Below are 14,637 nucleotides of genomic sequence, written 5' to 3' on the forward strand. Positions count from 1 at the left end.
TTGTGTCTGATGAGGTCTGCATTCTAGGTAGACACTTTCCCTTATATTTCCCTCTTACCTCTAAACAAATGGAAAAATATTAATTTTTCTTGGGTAGGATGTGCTAATATAATAAAAATGAGAATACTACTTGAACTAATTTACTTATTCAGTGGTATGCCTATCAAACTACCAAAAAACTTTCTTCTAGAATTAGAAAAAAATTATAACAAAATTCACCTGGAAAAATGAAAGATCAAGAATATCAATGGAACTAATGAAAAAATAAATGTGAAGGATTGGAGCCTAACAGTACCAGATCTTAAACTGTACTATAAAGTGATCATCTAAAGAATTTGGTACTGACTAAAAGACAGAAGTGTGGATCAACAGAATAGACTAGGGGTAAATGACCTGAGGAAGCTTGTGTTTGATAAAGCCAAAGATCCCAGCTTTTGGGACAAGAAGGCATTACTTGACAAAAACTGCTGGGCAAAATGGAAAATAGTATGAAGAGATTAGGTTTAAATCAACATCTCACATCCTATACCAAGATAAATTCAGAATGGGTAAATGACTTAAATATAAAGAAATAAATTATAAGGAAATTAGGTGAACATAGAATACTACATGTGTCAGACAAATCTATGGGAAAGGAAAGATTTAAAGACCAAGCAAGAAATAAAGAATATTATAAAATATAAAATGAATAATTTTGATTACATTAAATTAAAAAGGTTTTATACAAACAAAACCAATGCAACAAATTGGGGGGAAAATCTTTATAACAAAAAACCTCTGACAAAGGTCTTATTTCTCAGTTTTATGAGTATCTAAATCAATTGGACGAAAAAATCAAGCCATTCCCCATTTGATAAATGGACAAGAGACATGAATAGGCAGTTTTCAGATAAAGCAAAACTATGAATAAGCACATGAAAAATATTCTAAAGTTCTCATAATTAGAGAAATGTAAATCAAATCAGATACCACCTCACACCCAGCAGATTGGTCAATATGACAGCAAAGAAAAGTGATAAATGTTAAAGGGGTTATGGCAAAATTGTGACACTAATGCATTGCTGGCAGAGTTGTGAATTGACCCCACCATTCTGGAAGGCAATTTGGAACTATGCCCAAAGGGCTTTACAAGGATGCCTGCCCTTTGATCCAGGTAAGCTAGAGATAATGAGGGGGAAATACATGCACAAAAATATTTTAGCCACATTCTTGTAGTAGCAAAAATCTGGAAAATGAGAGGATGTCCATCAACTGGAGAATGGCTGAACAAATTGTGGTATCTGATAGTGACAGAATATTATTGAGCCGAAAGGAATGATGAACTGGAAAAAATCCATGTGAATTGGAAAAAAAAAAAAACAACCCTCCAGGAATGGATGCAGAGCAAAAGGAGCAAAACCAAGAGAACATTGTACCCAGAGACTGATACACTGTGGCACAATAGAATGTAATGAACTTCTCTACTAGCAGCAATACAATGACCCAGGACAATTCTGAGTGACTTATGAGAAGGAATGCTATCCACATCCAAAAAAATAACTATGGGAGTAGAAATCCAGAAGAAAAATATATGATTGATCACATAACTCAATGGGGATGTAATTGGGGTTTTGGAGATAAAAGATCACTCTATTACAAATATGAATAACATGGAAATCTGTTTTAAACAATGATACAAGTAATACCCAGTGGAATTGCTCGTTGACTCTGGTAGGGTGGAGGGAAAGAACATGAATTAAGAAACCATGGGAAAATATTCTAAATTAATTAAATTTAAAATTAATTTTTAAAAAGCAATATAGTACTGGCAAAGAGACAGAAGGATGGATCATTGAAACAGACTAGGGGTAAATGACCTCAGCAAGCTAGTGTTCCATAAACTGAAAGATCTCAGCTTTTGGGACAAGAACTCAATATTTGACAAAAAGCGCTGGGAAAATTGGAAAACAGTCTGGGAAAAATTAGGTTTCAATTAATTTCTCACAGCTTATACCAAGAGAAATTCACAATGGGTATGGGACTTAAATATAAAGAGTGGTATTAGAAGTAAATTAGAGGAATTTGAAATATCATATGTAGCACACCAGGTATATTAGCATCTTGGAGGTATATTGGTATATTGACATTGTATCTTATGTGTTCATATACCAGATTCATGGTCATGTTACTTATTGATTATTGTATTTCCAAATCTTTATTGCAAAGGACAAAAGAATTCCTGAGCAGGCCAAATTTGCCACAGCGCCCTAGCTCCCACCTTGTTAAGACCACATTCCTTACCAAGTCACATGTTTGATTAACCTCCTCCTCTTTAATTATGTGATTGTCAATTGAGCCAATGTTAAAACTTATCCCATGTCACATGTTCATTAGTTACCTCCCACTCCACATTCCTAAAGTCTTCAATAAAAGTTTGAGAACCTGTATAGAGCTCTCTCTCAATTCCATCAGAGGGGCACGGACAATGGAGCCCATATTTTTTTAACTCCCTGTTTCTGAGTCTTTATTCCTTTCTCTCTCTGTCTCTCTCTTACTCTCTTGTATCCACTTTCCCTCAGTTTCTAATCTCCTTCTCAGGTGTCCACCCACAAGAATTTTAATATGTTACTACAGGAGGTTACAGTATACCTGTCAAATATATGGGAAAAGAAGGAATTTAAGACCAAACAAGAGATAGGGAACATTACAAAATGTAAAATGGATAATTTTTATTATATTAAATAGTCTGCATCAGTTCTGAAGTCTTTTCAGGTTTTTCTGAGCTCCTCCTTCTCGTCATTAAATATAAAATAAGAATCCATTACAATCATATGCCATCATTTGCTCAGCCATTTCCCAAATGATGAGTTTCCTCTTTAATTTCCAATTTTTTGTCACCTCAAAAAGAGCACCTTGAAGTGTTTTATATTTTTTATATAGGTCCTTTTCCTTTTTTGTTTTTAAATACCCTATGGACACAGTTCCAAAATGATCTCTCAAGAATGGCTCAATTCTTGACACACAGCCCCAAAGTTCATTTATTTTTCAATTGTCCAACAGCTCCTCCAACTTTTCACACTTTCCTTTTCTTCCATAATAGCCAAACTAATAGATGTGGGCTGGTCCCTCAGATCATTTGCATTTCTTCAAATGCTACTAATTACCCTCCTCCTGAGGAAAACACATAAACTTGAACATATTCATTAGGGTTTTTTCCACTATGAATTGTCTGATATGAAGAGATGATCTCTGGCTGAAAGCCTTCCTACAGAAAATCTCATACTGAACAAGCTCTGGACTCTCTATTTCAATATCCTTCTTCATTCATGACAGGAATAAGAATAATATTATTGTATAATAAGAATTCTTCCTTGGGAATAAAAGATGATTATGGCATGAAGGCCTTATCATATTGATAACATTCCTAAAGTTTCTCTCTAGTGCAGATCCTCTCTGTTAAATAAGCTATGAGTGGCAACTATAAGCTCAGCCTCACTTGTGAGGTTTCTCTCCATGGGAGATTTTGTGGCATGAAATAACTGTGGAGCTTTAAGAGAAAGGCTATCCAAATTTATTACATTCATAAAGTTTCTCTCTAGCATGGATTTTCTGATGTGGAGCAAGCTGGCCCCTCCGTGCAAAAGCCTTTCCACAATGTGTACACTTATAAGGTTTTTCTCCAGTGTGAATTCTCTGATGTTTTCCAAGATCTCCCTTCCTTGTAAAAGCCTTTCCACATTCTGTACATTCATAAGGTTTCTCTCCAGTGTGGACTCTGTGATGTGCAGCAAGACAGCCCCTCTCCCTGAAAGCCTTTCCACATTGTGTACATTCATAAGGTTTCACTCCAGAGTGGATTCTGAGATGTCTGGCAAGATGGCCCTTCCGAGTGAAAGCCTTTTCACACTGTTTACATTCATAAGGTTTCTCTCCAGTGTGGATTCTCTGATGTTTAGCAAGAGAGCCCCTCTGTGTGAAAGCCTTTCCACACTGTTTACATTCATAAGGCTTCTCTCCAGTGTGGATTCTCTGATGTTTACCAAGATCTCCCCTCCATGTGAATGTCTTTCCACATTCTGTACATTCATAAGGTTTCTCTCCAGTGTGGACACTCTGATGTGCAGCAAGACTCAACCTGTGTATGAAAGCCTTTCCACATTGTGTACATTCATAAGGTTTCTCTCCAGAGTGGATTCTCTGATGTACAGCAAGATGGCCCCTACATGTGAAAGCCTTTCCACACTGTTTACATTTATAAGGTTTCTCTCCAGAGTGGATTCTCTGATGTACAGCAAGATGGTCCTTACATGTGAAAGCCTTTCCACACTGTTTACATTCATAAGGTTTATCTCCAGTGTGGATGCTTTGATGCTTAGCAAGAGTTCCTCTCTGTGTGAAAGCCTTTCCACAGTGTGTACATTTATAAGGTTTCTCTCCAGTGTGGATTCTCTGATGTTCAGCAAGACTGCCGCTTTGTGTGAAAGCCTTTCCACATTGTTTACATTCATAAGGTTTGTCTCCAGTGTGAATTCTATGATGCTTAGCAAGAGTGCCACTTTGTGTGAAAGTCTTTCCACACTGTTTACATTCATAAAGTTTGTCTCCAGGATGGATGCTTTGATGTTCAGTAAGATGACTCCTCTGTGTGAAAGCCTTTCCACAGTTTTTACATTCATAAGGTTTGTCTCCAGTGTGGATTCTCTGATGTGCAACAAGATTGTCCCTACATGTGAAAGTCTTTCCACAGTATGTACATTTATAAGGTTTTTCTACAGTGTGGATTCTTTGATGTCTAGCAAGACCAACCCTAAATGAGAAAGCCTTTCCACATTCTGTACATTCATAAGGTCTCTCTCCAGACTGGATTTTTTTATATGAACCATGCTCACAGTTCTGACTGAAAGATCTTGTCCCTTTGTTACTTACAGAAAGCATCTTTACATGTTGACTCTTTGGATGACTTCTGAGGTCTAAACTGGAGCCATAGGTGATTCTCCCTAGGTTACCTTGATACATGAGCATTTCAGGAGGTTTCTCATGCGACTGGTTAAATCCTACTTTTTCAGGAAAGCAGTTGGTGTATTCACTATCCAGACAACAGTCACTTCCTGAGGTCAATTTTGTATACTGATTTTGGACTGAATGTTGGCTGAATTTCTCTTCAATTTCATCAAATTCACAGTCACTCTTTGGATTTCTATTTGCCTTGATATTAGAGTCATAGATTTCTCTCAAAATGAAATTGCAGGTACTCCTATTCATGCCTCTTGGAGGGCCAGATCCTTCCACAAAAAGGCTCAGCTTTGTAGACATCTCTTTCATTTCAAAATAAGTCTCTGCCTCTGAAGAAAACAGATAATGACATAAACAGAGATAGAAAGGAGACACACACCCATGCAATATAATTTCTTTCCTCTGATGGCAATAAATAAACTGATTTTTATTCTATTTCCCAGGCCATGAGTAGTTTTCAAACTTACAACAATCAGAACCAAACTTTGGATATACCATTTGGTCATAACTGTACAATGGAATATTTTAGAAATATTTTCAGTATTCAGAAATAAACAGTATGATGCATGGTTGGTCAGCCAGACCCCAAGCCAAGCCTTCCCTTCACTACAACAGAAAAAAGTCTTTTGGGGTAACACGACTCAAACCTACTTTCACTTCACTTTGGGCCTTTTTGCTCTAGCAGCTATGGCTCACTGAAAACAGGAGATAAAATATTCACCTAGAGCTGGAAGCCATGGGCATAAGGAAGCATGAAGGGATGAGGAAAGAAAAAATAAAAAACTTGGTCCTTTTTAATGGAAAGGGGACATATAAGCAAGGCCTTCAGAATGGTTTCTGTTGCATTCATTGTTGGGACATTTGCAGAAGGGCAGAGATCATGGAACACATTTGCAATCAGAAAATTCTAATCTTTATCTACCTCTTGTAATAGAAGGATAGGCACATTCCATTATCTAGAAATTAAAGGCAACTGGTAGTGAAGGGGTAAAAGGTTAGAACTTTGAGCCAGAAAAACAAATTTAATCCACTCTGAGAGCGGTGGTAAGTGGGTGCTCCTGGGTAAGTTATTTAACCTCTGTCGTTTCAGTTGACTAAATGATGATTAAGGATAATTATGAACACCTTTACCCAGTAGAGGACATAGAGCAGGTATTTTTAAATGCTTATTGCCTTCCCTTTCATTCCTAGCACCAGGCCTGGAATGTGAGGGAAGAAGGAAGGAGGAATAAGGATAAACTTGTGAGACTAGGCAGAATTAGAGATGGTGAACTATAGTTTTATACTTGGTTTTTATTTTATTTCCATATTGTTTATTTTTAGAAGTGAATAATCATATAATAATCATAAATCACAACCTCAAAACAAAACCCCAAATAAACAAGTGAAAAATTGTATGCTTTCATCTGCATTCCAATTCCAACAGCTCTTTCTCTGGAGCCATTATTTGTCATAAGTCCCTCAGAATTGTACTGGATCATTGTATTGCTGAGAGTAGCCAGAGCTATCACAGCTGAACATTCCATGACACTATTGTTATAGTATATAATGTTCTCCTTGTTTTACTTCTTTCCCCCTGCATCAGGTCTATGTTCCCAGAACTTAATAATATCATCCTTTATGTCTAAATCATATGCCCATTTTGCCTATATCTTGATATAAACTATGAGCTATTGGTCTATACCTAATGTTTGACATATTGTTTTCTATTTTTCCAAGCACTTATAATTTCTAAGCATTTTATTCATTCATTTTTTTTTAAACCCTTACCTTCCATCTTGGAGTCAATACTGTGTATTGGCTCCAAGGCAGAAGAGTGATAAGGGCTAGGCAATGGGGGTCAAATGACTTGCCCAGGGTCACATAGCTGGGAAGTGTGTGAGGCCAGATTTGAACCCAGGACCTCCCATCTATAGGCCTGACTCTCAATCCACTGAGCCACCCAGCTGCCCCCAATTTCTAAGCATTTTAAATGGTCACTATAGACAATATAAAACATTTGGGAATCTATCTGCCAAGAGAAGCATAGGAATTATATGAACATAAACAAAACACTTTTTACACAATAAAACTCTACTTTAAATAACTGAAAAAACATTCATTGCTCATGGGTAGGATGAACTAATAGAAGAAAAATGATAATACTATCTAAATTAATTTACTTATTCAGTGCTATGCCAAATAAACTCCCAAAAATATTTTAAAGAATTAGAAAGGGGGCAGCTGGGTAGCTCAGTGTATTGAGAGCCAGGCCTACAGATGGGAGGTCCTAAGTTCGAATCTGGCCTCAGACATTTCCCAGCTGTGTGACCCTGGGCAAGTCACTTAACCCCCATTGCCTAGCCCTTACCACTCTTCTGCCTTGGAACCAATACACAGCATTGATTCCAAGATGGAAGGTAAGGGTTTTTTAAAAAATTAAAAATAAATTTAAAAAAAAATTAGAAAAAAATAATAACAACAAAATTGATCTGAAAACATCAAGAATATGAAGAGAACCACTGGGGAAAAAATGTGAAGGATGGTGGCCTAGCAGTACCAGATCATCAACTGTACTATAAACCAGTGATCATGAAAACAATATGGCATTAGCTAAGAGACAGAAGTGTGGATCAATGGAATACACTTAGGGTAAATGACCTCAACAATCTAGTGTTCCATAAACCCAACGATCATAGCTTTTCTGATAAGAACTCAATATTGGACAAAAATTGCTGGAAAAATTGGAAAAGAGCAGGGCAAAAATTAGGTTTAGATCAGTTTCTCACACCTTATACCAAGAGAAGATCACAATGGCTATATGACTTTAACATAAAGAATATTATAAATTAATTAGGTGAATGAGAAATAATATACTTGTCAGAGCTATGAAGAAGGGTATTATTTAAGACCAAACAAGTGAAAGAGAGCATTGCAAGACATAAAATGAATCATTTTGACAATATTAAATTAAAAAGGTTTTATATTTTAAAAAATCAATGCAATCAAAATTAGAAGGGAAGCAACAAACCAGGAAAAACTTTTTATAATAAATTTTGCTAACAAAGGTCTAATTTTTCAAATATACAAAGAATACGTCAAATTTACAAAAACAAAAAACATGTCACTGCTCAGTAGATGAATGGTCAAGGGATAGGAAATAGCAGTTTTGAGATGAAGAAATCAAAACCATCAGTAATCACATGAAAAAATGTTCTAAGTTCCTTGTGAATACAGAAATACAAATCAAAACAATTCTGAGGGACCACCTCACAGGTACCACAGTGTCCAATATGATAGTGAAGGAAAATAATAAAAGTTAGAGGGGATGTGGCAAAATTAGGACACTAATGCATTGCTGGTGGAGTTGTGAATGAATCCAATCATTCTGGAAGGCAATTTGGAATTGTGCCTAAAGGGCTTTAAAACAGTGCATGCCCTTTGATCCAGAAATACCACCACTAAGTTTATATCCCCAAGTGATTACAAAAAATGGGAAGGACCTGTTTGTACAAAAATATTTATAGCTAGGCTTTTTCTAGTAGCAAAGAATTGGAAAATGAGAGGGTGTCTCTAGATTGGGAAATGGCTGAACAAATTGTGGCATATGATGGTGATGGAACACTATTGTGCTTTAAGGAATAATCAATAGATTCATTTCTATCAGATGAACTGATGGGGAATGAAATAAGCAGAACCAGGAGAACATTGTACACAGAAACTGAACTGCTACTAAAGCAATGTAATGATCCAGGACATTCCGAGGGACTTATGAGAAGAAATGCCATCCACATCTAGAAAAACAGCTTTGGGAGTAGAAATCCAGAATAAAACATGTGACTTATGACTGGTTGATATGGGTTCTGGTTTTAAAAGATTGCTCTATTACAAAAATTAATGATATAGAAATCAGTTTTGAGTGATAATATAGGTATAACCCTGTGCAATTATTTATCAACTCCAGGATGAGGGAGGGAAGAGGGGAGGGAGACAACATGAATCTTGTAACTATGGAAAGAAATTTAAAAAGAAAAGAAAAAGAAAAACCTGCAAAGATCTCCATGATCTGATACAAGTGAAGTGAGCAGAACACAGTATACACAGTAACAGCAATACTATAAGATGATCAACTATGAAAGATATCATTCTTCTCTGCAGTACAATATCCAAGAAAATTCTTCAGAGACAGAAAGAATGGGGTCTGAATGCTGATCAAATTAGACTGTTCTTGACATTATTTGTATGTGTGTTTTAGCTGTACAGTATTCTCTCACAACATGACCAATATGGAAATCTTTTCTATGATCATATATGTATAACCTAGATCAAATTGCTTATCATCTAAGGGAGAATGAGACCATTTGGATCTCAAAACTTTGAAATACATGTTTAAAATTGATATTAAATGCAATTAGAGAAAAAATAAAACAGCTTACTAAAAAAAAATTATTTTTCATCTCACAGCTAAAGCTTACATTTCTAGTACAATATTATACAATGGTGATGATGTGCATCCTTGCTTCCATCCTGATCTTACTGGGAAGGCGTGTAACTGATCCGCATTGCATATGATACTTGTGGATGGTTTTAGATAGGTACTACTTATGATTTAAAGGATAGTCCTTTTATTGCTTCGCTTTTTTTAAGAGGAAGGTGTATAGTATATTGTCGAAGGTCTTTTCTTCATCTATTGAGATAATCATGTGATTTCTGTTAGATTATTTGTTGATATGGTCAGTTATGCTAGTTTTCCTAATATTAAACCAGCCTTGCATCCCTGGTATAAATTCTACCTGGTCATAGAGAACAAACTTTGTGAACTGTCTAAAATTTTTGGATTACTATTCATTCATTAAGGAAATTTGCCTATAGTTTTCTTTCTGTTTTTCTTCCTCTTGGCTCATCCATCAGCATCCTATCAGCATCACACTAAAAATTTTGTAAGATTCCTTTTCCCCTATTTTGCCAAATTGTTCAAAAAGTAGCTAGACTGATACCTATTTTGACTTTTAAAAAGAAAATGAATGCCTAGTCTTGATTTAATAGCTCAAAAGTTCTTTTACTTTCAATTTTATTCATTTCTCCTTTGATTTCTTTTGTTTTCCAATTCAGTCTTTACTTGGGGATTTCTTTTTTTTTGTTCATTGACCCACTCCTTTTGACCAATTAGATTATTCAGTTTCCAATGAATTTTAAATTGTTCTTTTCATTAATTCTTATTGACAATACTTTTATTGCATTATGATCTAAAAAGGTTGCAATTATTACTTCTGCTTTTTTGCATTTCATTGTGAAGCTTTTATACTCTGGAACATGGTCTTTTGCAAATTTTCTATATGCACCTGAAAAGAAGATATATTTCCTCATTTCCTTCAGTTTTCTCCAGATATCTATTAAATGCAACTCTTCTAAAATTTCATACATTTACTTTATTCCTTTCTTGTTTATTTTTTTGGTGAGAGTTCTGATAAAGGAAGGTTGAGATCTCCCATCAGTATACTTTTATAAGCAGTTTCCTCCTTATTCTCCTTTAGTTTCTACTTTAAAAATCTGGAGGCCATAGCACTTTGTGTACATATGTACAGAACCAATATAGTCTTACTGTCTATACTACCTTTTTTATCAAGACGTAATGATCAACCTTCTCTCTTTTAATCAGCTCTATTTTTGCTCTAGCTTTATCTGAGATTGTAATTGCTACTCCTGCTTTTCTTATTTTAGTTGGAGTCCAATAGGTTCTCCTCCATCTCCTTTCCTTTACTCTGTATCCCTACCTTCAAGGAGGGAGAATGGGATGCACTAATGAAGGCTTAAGAAGGGTCTGGGGTCTTGAAGTTGGCTTCTGCCCAGGTACAGGATGAGGAGCAGTATGTAGGGGATGGATTTTCTGTACTCCCCTTCGCCCAGTTTTACTTCCAATTCCTCTTTGTCCCCATAAATAGACCCTTTCTGCCTACCTTTCAAGTTGTTTTCCTCAGGAGCTTCACCTTACTCTGACCCTTGTTCATTCTGTGATACTAGAATTCTAGAAGCACTCTTTTAAGGTGTGAGATTCTCAGGGTGGCTCCAGCTTTTGCCTCTGCTATGCAGCCTTCTTGGCACTGCCTCCCCCATGAATACTTCTAAACAAAAATTCCTTTCTAAAGACCAGACTCATCCCAAATGGGAAGGGGCTGCCCTGGCAGGTAGAGTGTCCCCTTCAATGGCCACCTGCAAGGAAAATCTGCCTTGGTATCAACAGAGAATCTGCACACAAATTTCAGGTCTAATTAGAAGGTCCGCTTGATGACTTTTGTGATTAGCTTCAGAAATGTTCATCTCTTACAAAGTTTTAAGATTTCACCTGAAGCTACCTAAAAATAGAAGAGAGATAATTTCAGGAGCAAGAAAGGAAAGCCCCAGCTTCCCATCACAGAACTCAAAGACTTTCTTATTTTTTTTTAATATTTTTTAAACTAGGCAGGAGAACCTTGTGCAAAGAGATCAGCAAGTTTGCTTGTTTAATCATTGACAAAGGCTTAAAATCCTGCTCCTTTGGCATGGAATGAATACATTCCCTCAATGGCAGATTCAGATTTCACAGAGGAAATGGTCCTTACCTACGAAGAGTAGATTCTGTACATTCTCCAGCATGACCCGCCTGTACAGCTCTTTCTGAGAATGGTCCAACAGGCGCCATTCCTCCTGGGTAAAGTCCACAGCCACATCCTTGAATGTTATTGACCCCTAAACCAGCAAAAGTCACAAGATTTAGAGCTCAGGGGGGCAGCTGGGTAGCTCCGTGGATTGAGAGTCAGGCCTAGAGATGGGCGGTCCTGGGTTCAAATCTGGCCTCAGACACTTCCCAGCTGTGTGACCCTGGGCAAGTCACTTCACTCCCATTGCCTAGCCCTTACTTCTCCTCTGCCTTGGAGCCAATACACAGTATTGACTCCAAGACAGAAGGTAAGGGTTTAAAAAAAAATAGAGAGCTCAGTCTGCAGAATTCATCCAATACGGTCCTTATCAACTAACTTGAAGAAACTGAAGCACACAAGGGACTCACCCTTGAAGAAAGTCAAGAGCCAGCTCTGGAGGCCAGTCTTTTAGAGCACAATGGAACACTGACAAAGGCATTTTGTGTCTGAAGTGAGAATCTTGTTGGAACAGTCAAACCTGGAGAAGTGTCTCACTCTGAAATGCTTTTCGCTATGGAATTAGGGAGAGGGTGTGTGCTCTCTGAGGGAGGCAGGAGATTCTGTGGAGAAGAGAGAAGGTGATCTGAAATCCCTCCTCATCACAACTGTCAGAATTCATCTAGTAAGAACATTTTTTGGAAGTTTGTGAGAAGGTAGCAAGTACTGTGTATTCTGAAGAAAAAACGTTACTGAAACAATGTGGAATGATCAAATGTAATCGACTTGCTACTAATACCAATGTAATGATCCAGGATAATCTTGAGGGACTTGTGAGAAAGGAAATCCACATCCAGAGAAAGAACTGTGAGAGTAGAAATGCCAATGAAAAACATGATTTATCAACTGTTTCTATGGACATATGATTGGGAGTTTGGGTTTTAAAAGATCACTCTATTCCAAATATTAATAATATGGAAATAGGTTTTGGGCAATAATACATGTATAACCCAGTGGAATTGTTTGTCAGTTCCAGCAGTGGGGAGGGGAAAGAGGAAGGAGAGAATATGAATCGTGGAACCATGGAAAAATATTCTAAACACATTTTTTTCTGTTAAAAAAATATTTAAAAAATAAAGGAACCGAAATGAAAAATATCGAGGAAGCAAGAAGTTAGAGAATCCTGTTAGATTCAAGGTAAATGATTTGAATAGGAAAAGGAAAGACCTAAAGTTTCTCTATGTTGAGTCATTCTACGCTCCTGAGAGTTTAATAATATTTGAAAAACAGACCTTTTAGCCCTCCTCTGGAAGTCCCATCCTTTTTCTTCTACGAATAACATGTCTTTTCCTATCTGTGCCCTCACCTGATTTCACCCCAAACTTCTTCCAAAGCCTCCCTGGCAGGCCTGACTGACCTATCCAAACCCCAGGTCGTGGGGATCAGAAGCAGAGACTGTCCTTGGGCCATCCCTGGAATGGCCCCTCTGATGGAGTGTGTCACACTGTAAGGTGGATCAATAAATGACAGTGGTTGGGCCTGTCTGTCGGGAATTTGGGCTGCCTCATCCAGGCAGGGGCTACAGAGGCCCCAAAGAACCCCCAGAACACAGTTGGGGATTGTGGATGACCTTTGAGGTCACACTGACAGCAGCAAGCAGTGATGGCCCCCCTGGAGGCTTGGGAAAGACAGGGGTCTGAGTTCTGCTTGATTCCAGCTGTGGGGAGGTTGGCCAGGCCTGGGGATGGACTGCACTCACCTGGGAAGGGGGCCTCCGGGTCCTGGGGGCCATTCCTTCTGGCTGCAGGGTCTCTGCTTGGGTCACACTGTGATCCTTCAGGGGGTGGCAGGCCCAAGGTGGGCAGACTTCCTCTTTGTGCACCTGTGGGGAATTAGAGGGGGGAGGGCTCAGAGGAGACTCTCCCCACAGGAGGGGACAGGGAGCCTCAGACTTGGAAAGGACCTTGGACTGGCCAGGAAGAAGCCTCCCCACCCCCTCCGCTGCTCTCTCTGGCTTCATTCCTTTCAGAAACTGTTTTGGGTGCACAGGTGGATTGAGGGAGACTGCTAGGAGGAGAGCTTACTGGTAAAGAGGGGGCAGAAGACCCTGGAGGGGGAGCTGGGCATCAGTTGGGGGTTGAGACGAATCATGTTGGCATTTGTTCTGGGCCAGAGATCAGAGCTCCTTCCATGGCCTGTGGGCACCGGTACCCCCCCCCCAACTCCAACCATGCTCATATTGGCTGCTTCTCCCCCGGGACCTTTGGAGAAGGACCCGACCAGCCCCGCCCCCTTCCTATGACTGTACCCCTCCCCCCGCACCCATCCTGTGGCTGCACCCCCATCTCTCAGCCTCCTCCTGGCTGCGGTGGAGGATGGGGGTATGGGGACCCATTTACTCCTCTGGGGGAGGGCAGAGCCCCGCCTGCCTCCTGGTCCAGACAGAGCCGTCCCTGGCCTGACATCGGCAATGAGGCTTCATATTTGTCCCTTTTCTAGGGTCCTTTATACAGATGCACAGACTCACGCGAGACAGAGACATATCCCTCCCCACACACATACACACTTACCTCAACCCAGCCCCGCCTATCCGGTTGCAGGAGCACCACAGCTTTCCCCTTCCCCCTCCACCCACCCAAGACTTCTAGGCTCAGTTATCTACAACTGGTCCATCCGGGTCTTCTCTCTCCCCAGGACTTAGGGAACAGAAAGTCTCCTTGGTCAGATCCGGAAGCCCCTCCCGCGCCTGTGCACTGACTCCCCTCCCTCTCCCTCTCAAGATGGAAAATCCCAAAAAGCACAACTAGGAACACTCCAGGAGCCGACTGGGTCTTCAAGCGGTTCCCAGCATTCCCTGGACCGCATAGGGGGAGGTGCCAAGACTTTGATGAGGCCAGGACCCTGGCTTTCTGGGAAATGAAGTCTTCCACGATGGGCGTGCCAAGGTTTGGAGGACGTCGTGAGAGAGGAATTCTGGGAAATGGAGTCTCCTTTCCTTTCGGTATTTTTAGCTTTGATCTTCCTGGGCCTCCTTCCTGTGATATAGGAGGCC

General features: G+C 39.2%; 1 protein-coding gene across 2 annotated transcripts; it reads right to left on the reverse strand.

The window, feature by feature from the left end:
- Positions 1–681: 681 nt before the first annotated feature.
- LOC130454007 (zinc finger protein 883-like) lies at positions 682–14,428 on the reverse strand. 2 transcript variants are annotated; one of them, XM_056796648.1, is made up of 4 exons: positions 14,156–14,428; positions 13,345–13,467; positions 11,571–11,697; positions 682–5,321 (listed from the first exon to the last, which is right to left on the reverse strand). In XM_056796648.1, exons 2-4 carry the CDS (start codon positions 13,375–13,377, stop codon positions 3,541–3,543), a joined length of 1,941 nt encoding a protein of 646 aa, XP_056652626.1. In that variant the 5' UTR covers positions 13,378–13,467; positions 14,156–14,428; the 3' UTR covers positions 682–3,540. The 2 variants fall into 2 exon arrangements, with proteins under 2 accessions (XP_056652626.1, XP_056652627.1); XM_056796649.1 differs by lacking the exons at positions 13,345–13,467; positions 14,156–14,428 and adding an exon at positions 10,929–11,324 and having other exon boundaries at positions 11,571–11,699.
- Between the last annotated feature and the right edge of the window lie 209 nt (positions 14,429–14,637).

This window comes from Monodelphis domestica, chromosome 4 (genome assembly GCF_027887165.1).
Source record: "Monodelphis domestica isolate mMonDom1 chromosome 4, mMonDom1.pri, whole genome shotgun sequence".
NCBI lineage: Eukaryota > Metazoa > Chordata > Mammalia > Didelphimorphia > Didelphidae > Monodelphis > Monodelphis domestica.